General features: G+C 36.3%; 1 protein-coding gene across 1 annotated transcript; it reads left to right on the top strand.

The window, feature by feature from the left end:
- Window positions 1–3096: 3096 nt before the first annotated feature.
- On the top strand, window positions 3097–8641 carry LOC148879141 (chlorophyllase-2-like). The gene is made up of 3 exons (XM_088974115.1): window positions 3097–3190; window positions 3322–3341; window positions 7814–8641. The coding sequence occupies exons 1-3, from the start codon at window positions 3097–3099 to the stop codon at window positions 8504–8506; spliced, it is 807 nt and encodes a 268-aa protein (XP_088830241.1). The 3' UTR covers window positions 8507–8641.
- Window positions 8642–9252: the final 611 nt, after the last annotated feature.

Here is a 9252-nt window from a genome sequence, read left to right as displayed (position 1 = left end):
AGAAATAGACGAGTTTTAATTTTTCATCAACACCAAACGACTGAATGTATGAACCGATTCTTGCGCATGATGGCTATCGGTTTCTGGGTGGAAAGCTTTGAATAACCTGAGCCACACAATATCGTCAAATTAATTAATGAGGAGTGAAAACAATTAAACACCTTTTTTTTTTTTTCTAAAAAAACGAAAAAATGTGAACACCTGTGAAAAGAAAACAACACACACAAAAGGAAAGAAAATATGAAAAAAAAACCCAACAATTATTACTTGATTGTTGTTATTCAAACGATGTAACCCATGGGGAAGGGTGTTTTAAACATGTAGTCACTATTCGATTGTCTGTAATTCAAACATGAAAGTAAAAAACAAAATAAAAGGAAAAAACCAACAATTAGTAATTGATTTTTTTATGAAACTTATGACATAGAACCGAGTGGGGTCGTCTGTCCATTTATAAAAGGAAGAATGACGGTTAAAATTTAAATTAAATGGAATGAAACCTCGTAACCACTAATAATTAGAACAAAAAGAAAGAAATCCAACTCTAAAAAGGGAATTGAATGTGGTCTCTCTCTCTCTCCATATGAACGAACTATCTTCTTCTTCTTGCCTCTCTCTCTGAACTGTTATTTTTCCTGGCAGCAATCCTTCAATTCAAGGTTTCTTTCCCTGCCCAATTTACCTGAAACAGTTAATGGAGGTATTTGAAATACAAAATATCCACACTTGATAAGCTCCAATTCTAAATAATCTTGAATCAAAACTAAAATATGCAACAAAATTAATTGTGCTAATTTTGAATTTCAAAGCTATTAAGTAAACTTGAGCACCAAGCATGTATATAAAGTTAATCACTTTTTTTTTTTTTGTCATTTTTACATAAATTCTCTCTCACACCTGGATAAGACAGTTGGCTTTTCAAATTGGTGAAAAATTGGACAAACACCTAAATAGATCATTTGATTCATGACCGAAGATAGAAGTCATACTTGGACATTTAAATATAGATACAACCCATATATGAAACAATTTAGGCAACTAGCCCAGGGCCTATCGACATGAGACAACCAAGGCAACGAAAGCAATTGCACCTCTTACGAGAAGATGCTTTAGTAATTCTGATTAGCCATTTTAATCATCAATGCTTAGGGAGAAAAATGGTTTCGTAGAAGAATTATTACATGGTTTCAAGTTTTGGTCTTCCGGCCACAAAAACCCTTGTAGATATGCCTATCTTCATTGGGTTTAATCTGAAAGAGGGGGTTTGTTTGAGGGAGAGAGAGAGAGAGAGAGAGAGAGAGAGGTGGTGGATATATTAGGGGTCAATATTCAATTTCCTTTTTAGAGTGGGATTTGTTTTTTATTTTTCTAATTATTATAGGGTTACGGAGGTTACAATCCATTTAATTTAAATTTTGTAAATGGACAGTATCCTTCCTTGAATGGGAGGACACCTAAGGGGTACACAATAAGAGGACAGACGATCCCACTCCTGCACTCCATATAGAAGATTTAAGTTGCTACTAAAATGGTTGGACTTAGCTTAAGATTTAAGCTGCTACTAAAATGATTTTCGAATTTTTAATTAATTTTTTTCTAGATCTGATTTATATTTTTTTTAGTATTATTTTTCTTTCGTTTTGTTTCTACATCAATTTTTTTCTTTATTTTAATTTCTTGTTCGAATTTCTGTTTTATTAGGTTTGTTTGTTTTTTTACTTTCAAATAAAAAAAATTGTTCGCTTATTTTATTTTATTTTTTATTGCCATATAATCTGTCTTTTTTTTTTGTATTTTTTGGTTCCATCTTTTGAGTAGTTAATTTTTTTTCTTGTTAGAATTTATTTTGGTAGTTGTTTATTTATTTTTTAGCTCAATTATGTTTTTATTTTCTCTTTGCAATAATTATTTGTTGGTTTATTTAGTTGCCCTTTAATTAGTTATTTAATTGAATAATTAATTGTTAAATAGAAAATTGTTCAAATTTTTTAATTTGAGTTTAAATTTCAAATTTGAATTTAAATTTAAATTTTAATTCAAATCTGAATTTGAATTTGAATTTTCAAATTTCAAATTTCGTAAAATTAAATAAAAATAATATATATATATATATAATAAAAATAAAAATAAAATAAAACTAAAAAATTTTGTAATTAATATTTTAAAAAGTTTTGCATTTGTATTCCAACATTTAGGGTTTGATATGCTAGAGCATTCATCATATAGGATTATTTAATTGTTGAAATTATCTTGTTAGTTGTGAATATGTTAGGGTTTTTTTTTATTATTTTAATTGTTCCTTTTTCTGAATTAGTTTTATTTTATTATTTTATGTTAAATTGCTAAATTGCATATTAGAGATAATTGTTCATGCATTGTAATTAGTTGCATTTATTTTGTTTATTGTGTTTTTCTGATAATCCATTTAAGGGCAATCCAACTTAAATAAGATAAAGTGGGGATTTCATCACCCTTCCTTGGCCCAAAAATCACCACCCTTCACGTGCGGTTCACCCTAAATCCTAATTTAAAATTTGGATAGCAAGATCCTTTAGCGAGCCTCACGTTTGGTTCAAAGGTGTGCTAAATTTTAGAGAAGCTTGTAATTACTTTCCATAATCGGCAGTTGGTGTCTAAGGAAAGAGGTTAAACGGCTATGCCTAAACGGGTTTTGTAGTTACTTAATTAGGTCCTTGTGAGAGAAATGGGAGCCTCTCACATCCTCACCTCTTACTTGACTAACCAAAGGAAGTGGTATAATTCCAAGTGAATCTAACAGGATTCACATTCATTGAACCACTAGTTTAGGAAACCCTAGGTCAACCCATAGGTTGTGTGTGTGAATTGCTTGCATTTTTTTTAAATATAAAAATTCAAATTTGAATTTAAATTTCAAAATCTTAATTTGAATTTAAATTTCAAATTTCAAAAAAAAAGAGAAAAATATCAAATTTGAGTTTAAATTGCAGAATTTAAATTTCAAAATCTAAATTTTAAATTAAAATTCAAAATTAAAATTTTAAATTTCAAAAAAGAAGAAAAATGGTGGTTAAAACAAAATAAGATAAAATGAATTTAATGGCTGGAGTTTGTGGAATGGGAAACTACTTCCAACTTGAGCCACGAATAGATTGGAACCATGTGTCTCAACAACCGGAGCTTTTTGACTCCATGAAGAATTCTGATATGGGTTAGTTGCAGTTATTGTTGTTGGTGGTGTTCTCTTATTGGTTCATTCTTCTTGTACTTTGCCTTCAAGTGGCGGATGATTTATGGTGTGGTGATAGTCTTTGATTTACGTATCCTCCTTTTGATATCCAGATTTAAAGTTAAAGGGTATTGTTAGTTGGTGTGAGTATTGTTCTTAACATTAAAGGGTTTTTTGGGTATAATTTAACATTAAATCAAACATGTGACATAAAGTTACTGTCAGAAACAATAAGAATACTTTAAGACAATATTGAAATAATAGGGGTATGGTTAGTCAATTTTCTAAATCTTAGGAGTAATTTAAGAAATTTTCCCACAATAAGGAAAAAGGTAAATTGATTATAGGAAACAAAGAGAAATGACAATTTGACCCAATTTACACCTCTACTCTTGTTTTCAGTGTTGAACAGACAAAAAAGACTTAATTATAGGAAAGAAAGGGTAGAGTTGGGGGTGTGTGGAATAGTGGTTACCCATTGGAACTAGTGACCCAAGCCAAGTGGTTATAACCAATGTTTTTTTGGCCACCAGTTTCTGGGTTGATGGCTCAACCGTCTAATTAAAATAAAAAAATGACCAAAACTCCTCAATGGGTTGAACGATTCGACCACTCAAGTCAATGGGTCATTGATCAACTCAACGGTTTTTGGTTAGGGACCGGATTTGGTGTAAAATGGAACCAGTTGCCTGAATGATTTTCAGTCAGAATGGTCCGATCATCTAGGTCAGTGGCGAATCAAAAACATTGATTATAACCTAAACCGTCAATTAATGGGTGGGTTAGCGGGTTTGGTCAAAAATTGCCGCCCCTAGAAATGACAATTTTGTCTATAAAGAAAATGCAGAGTTGTTGAAGGGATGAGAGATCCATCATATGGTAGGGTGAATTTTCAAAAATTTCTCTCTCTTCCATATGGGAATCACATTCCCTCTTTTAGAAAATATGTATTTTCAATGATCAATCTTGAACCAAGAACCGAACCAGATCTGATACCAAAAGGTAGGAGAGCGAGATACCTGATACGAAGAAACAATATCCTCCAATGAAGGTGTTCACGCCCAAAGAAATCTCCAAAGACTGCTCCCACTGAAGATGACACAGTGTAGGGTGGAGCAGAATCAGCAATGTTCCTCCCAAGAACCGAATCCTTCAGCAAGAATTCGATGGAGGTTGTGAGCACGACTTCAGATCAGCCTTTCTCCAAAGACTGATATCAAGAACACTTCTTGATCACTCCTACATGAATGCAGATTGAGCTGCCAATGGCGGCAACTGGAGGAGAACGCAAGGAGAAGATGGCACAGTCACACTATTGCTACCTTCTCTCTTTGTGATTTGAGATCTGATCTCTGGGGTTGAGTGTGTGTAGAATGGTTCGCCCCCTCCTCCTTTTATAGCCTTAAAGAGAGCTCATAATCTCATTAGGAGTTTCCTAATCTAAATCTATATTTGGATCAGGAGTTATCTTTAAGAGATAAGGATAAGCCCTTATCTTATCTACAGATTAGATCAGCCCTGCTAATCTTATTAGGAGTTTCCAAATCCAAATCTATATTTGGATTTGGACTCTCTAAGTGGATGGGGATAACTTCCTATCCGCCCCTCTCTTTAACTAATAAAACTAGACCAGTTCGAATTGGGCTTTGGGCCCATTAAGTCCATGTGCTCACTTACCTTCCAAACTGCTACCCAGTTGGGTTTCCTTGTATGGTGTGGGACCCAAACATTGATCTACACATCAGCCACATGGGTTCAACCTAGCCTCTATTACAAGGCCTGGCCAAATTCACTATTATGGGCAGTGAACCCCTGAGCACATCACCATGGGGATAACTTCCTATCCGCCCCTCTCTTTAACTAATAAAATTAGACCAGTTCGAAGTGCGCTTTGGGCCCATTAAGTCCATGTGCTCACTTACCTTCCAAACTACTGCCCAGTTGGGTTTCCTTGTATGGTGTGGGACCCAAACATTGATCTACACATCAGCCACATGGGTTCAACCTAGCCTCTGTTACAAGGCCTGGCCAAATTCACTATTATGGACAGTGAACCCCTGAGCACATCACCATGGGCTCTTAATGGGCCCAACACTTTCACTAAGTGGTCCCTGGGCCAAGCCACCTTATAAAAACCCAGGGATTGTGGGCATATGCAAAATTAGCCCCATCAGGTATTACCCTCAATGGTCTTACACTTAACCTCTCAGTTCATAATGATCAAACACTGCCCGACAAGAGAGGACCTCTCCCTCGGCTGCAAGGAACAATGCTACACTCTCTACTCACATGGATCCCGGGAATTAAAACATTTTGCAAACATTTTGAAACCATAATATATATATATATACAAATATATTTTGCAAAACAAATTTCAACGATTGAAATCGGCTACCAGCAGCTTTGGTTTCCATTAGAGAGAGTGCATCCCCGATCATTACCCTTGTCCGACAAAGGGGCTGATCCTATCACTATGATCACCCACTCAGATGAATTCTCAGACTGTCCCAACATACCTAGGTTTTGACCCCCTTTAAGGATCTCACTAATTGGCATATCAATAGTGCAGTATCATAATCGAGTCTACGGGTCAGGTGTAACTTTCCAGTTTTGTCCATCAATCTCCAAGGTCGAGGGCAATACTAAAAATCTAATCCAGTTTAGGGTTTCAAGTAAACCTACACTGCATGTACCTCGGGTCTCACCCTAACAGTTGAGACAGGCTACCCCAACCAACTTGGCGGCACATCAGTGTCAGCCTTTGCAGGATAAATCTCCCCAGACTTATCCAATGGTTGTGGACATTCTAAATTAGCACAAGTCTCATATGTGTCCAATTTAAGGGTGTTACACAGAAACACACCATAATAACATGAATCAAATATGTACTTTATTAATTTACAATAAATGTCATAATGTACATCAATGGTTGTGGACATTCTAAATTAGCACAAGTCTCATACGTGTCCAATTTAAGGGTATTACACATAAACACACCATAATAACATGAATCAAATATGTACTTTATTAATTTACAATAAATGTCATAATGTACATCATTCTGATTGGAACTAAGGGCATAAATTGTCTAACAATTGTTGCATACTAAGAATCCAATTCATTTTGCTGAAACCAAACAATGTTTGTTAGTTTTGAAAACTAGACATTATAAACTTGACATAAACTTTCTATAAACTAGACAATCAAATTTAAGTAGACTGTGAATTTTAATAAATTTTATTAATTAGTTTTGAATGAATAACATTAATATAAGGTTTCAAAACTAATTTATATACGATTTAAATTATAAAAACAATTAAAAGTTTAAAATGTATTTTAATTGTAAAATCCTTCAACAAGTATTTAAAAATAATATAAACACGTCACTTTTTGAATTACATTAAATAATTTAAAACTGTTTTAGAAATATTAGCAATTAAAATTGTGAAACAAATTTATAAATCACTATTAACATTTGAAAATTAATATCCATTAAAAAGCCAACTTTTTTTTTTTGTATTTAACACAATACACACTAACTTTTCAACCAAGGTGGTAATAGCGGGATTAGAATCCACGTCTCTCCTGGGCCTATCCATTTTAATAAGTCAGTGTTTGGGGTGCTTTCCTTTTTAAATGGGATTTTGAATAAGCACATTTTGAACAAGTGGTTAGTAAATAAACAAATTTTTAGTGCTTGTGTGACATCATGGACAAAATTTTCTTTATAAAATGGCTTTTCAAAACGTAAGAAGCCAAAAGCCCTTTTTTTTTTGTTTGCTTATTCTGGATGTGGTTTCTGGGGCCAAAAAGCATTTTTGGGGGGCTTTTTCCATTATATGCCATCTTTTTTTTATGTTTTGGGTGTTTTTGACTTCTAACAAGAAATAAACTGCAGAAGCACTTATTAAAAGCTTCCAAACGTAAAATATCGGCTCTCATCTCATACTTTGAGGACTTTGAGACCACAAAGACCACACAATGCACAGAGCCTTAGGGATCGTTGTCTTTAACAACCAATAGCCATTTCTGCTTTTTCTACGAGTCCTTCAGTCTAGCCATTATTGTTGGTATACGTTGGAGTTGGTTGGAATTTAGAAAACACGGACGAGGGTAAGCCAGTAAATGGGCCTAATAACGGGGAAAAGATATTGATGAGATGGTCAGATCGATTTGTGTTACTTTTTCTTTTTGAGCTGTAGACAAACAGAGAGGTGGCCCGCCACGACGCTGAACTTATTGATACCAACACAGAGATAAACAATGTGCATTACGGACCCTCAACATCACAACCCCTAAGAGCGATTTGTGACCATATAAATTTCTCCAGATTTCGTCTCTTCCCCTTTTCTTCTTCACCAAGAGAAAGAGACTGAGAGCTTTTTGTATTCTCTGAGACTGAATGACGACGGAAATGGGTCCTACACTCCTACTGGGGTGTTGACATTGACCATCTCTGCCCTAACCCATGAAAGTTATTTTTTGCAGTGTAGTAAGGACACCTCAAATATTCGGGCTACATATTGCTGTGTGTATTAATGAAAGCTTGCTTATACCATTGGTCCTGATGATTAATGATTTCCTGTTTGGACAATATGTGTATAGCTATATGCTGCTGCCGGACCCGACACAAGCGAAGAGATAAAAGCAGCTGCTGCAATAACAGATTGGTTGGCAGATGGACTGCAAAGTGTACTTCCTGAACATGTTCAGCCATGTCTAAGCAAGCTAGGATTAGCTGGGCACAGTCGTGGAGGCAAGGCCGCGTTTGCGCTTGCTCTAGGACTTGTGACGGGTGGTACTAGTACTAGTAGTAGTCTAAAATTTTCGGCCCTGCTGGGCATTGACCCAGTGGATGGAATGGGCAAAGGAAAGCAGACCCCACCTCCAGTCCTCACTTATGTCCCTCGTTCTTTTAATTTGGACATGGGAGTGTTGGTGGTGGGGTCGGGGTTGGGCCAAGTGAAGAGGAACCCTCTATTTCCTCCCTGTGCTCCCAAGGGAGTGAACCACGAGGACTTCTTCAATGAATGCCGCCCACCAGCATTCTATTTTGTGGTTAAAGACTATGGTCATGCAGACATGCTGGACGATGATACCAAGGGAATCAGAGGAAAAGCCACCTATTGTCTCTGCAAAAATGGCAAGTCCAGGGAACCCATGAGAAGATTTGTAGCCGGGATCGTCGTTGCATTCATGAGGGCCTATTTGGAAGGCAATGCCGCTGACTTGACTGCTATCGGGGACGGTAGCCAAGTTCCGCCAGTACAGCTTCAGACCATTGATTTTCTTATTTGAAGATTATACATTTTTCCTGGTAGCTAAGCTAGCTGATCGAGGAGTAAATTATCTTATAGCTAGATGTTCAACTGTTGATGTATGGCATGGCTTATTCACTATGAATTAAATCACCCAAAAGAAAATTTGCAAAAAGAATCGGAGCCCTCTTATTTCTACTAATGGACAGGCTGACAAGCCAGGCCTACTTAGCGTTGGTGTTGGGCTTGGGTTTGAACAAAACATTTGGTGGTGCTGCAACCTCACGCTCAACTTATTTATTAAGGTTGCATCCACAATTCAATGTCTAGCCCATTTGGCGGCCATTCTAAACCTCAAAGGGCCCATACCATCCTTACCTGGTCAAATCTAGCTTTAGCAATCATGTACCTGAAATGTATGATGGCAATTGGCAAACACTATATCGCTGAAACAAGTAAAAAGAAAGCTAATGCTGGGTATTTCCAATTTTCTGTCTCTAACGACAGATAGGCGTGGTGTCCTGTCGCTGGCCCATTAAAACGTGGAGCCCGAGCCGGCTTGGTTGCGTATAGGATGTGTTGTGTTAAATTGTTAATTGAGCCGTATGGGGCCCATATGAAGCCCAGCTTGGAACGTCAGAACTCAGAAGCCATGTGGGTGTGGCAGAAAGAAACCCTTGCGAATGGGCACATAGTTATGACTTATGAAGAGGCTTCGCTGCACTAGCCTCGAACCAGCCGGGAACTGAGCATGTTCTACAGAACCCAATGATCCTAATAATGGGG

Source organism: Nelumbo lutea, chromosome 1 (assembly GCF_056320005.1).
Source record: "Nelumbo lutea isolate HS-2025 chromosome 1, American lotus-T2T, whole genome shotgun sequence".
NCBI classification, from domain to species: domain Eukaryota; kingdom Viridiplantae; phylum Streptophyta; class Magnoliopsida; order Proteales; family Nelumbonaceae; genus Nelumbo; species Nelumbo lutea.
The sequence above is the reverse complement of the archived record's forward strand: the minus strand, read 5'-3'. Positions and strand labels throughout refer to the sequence as shown.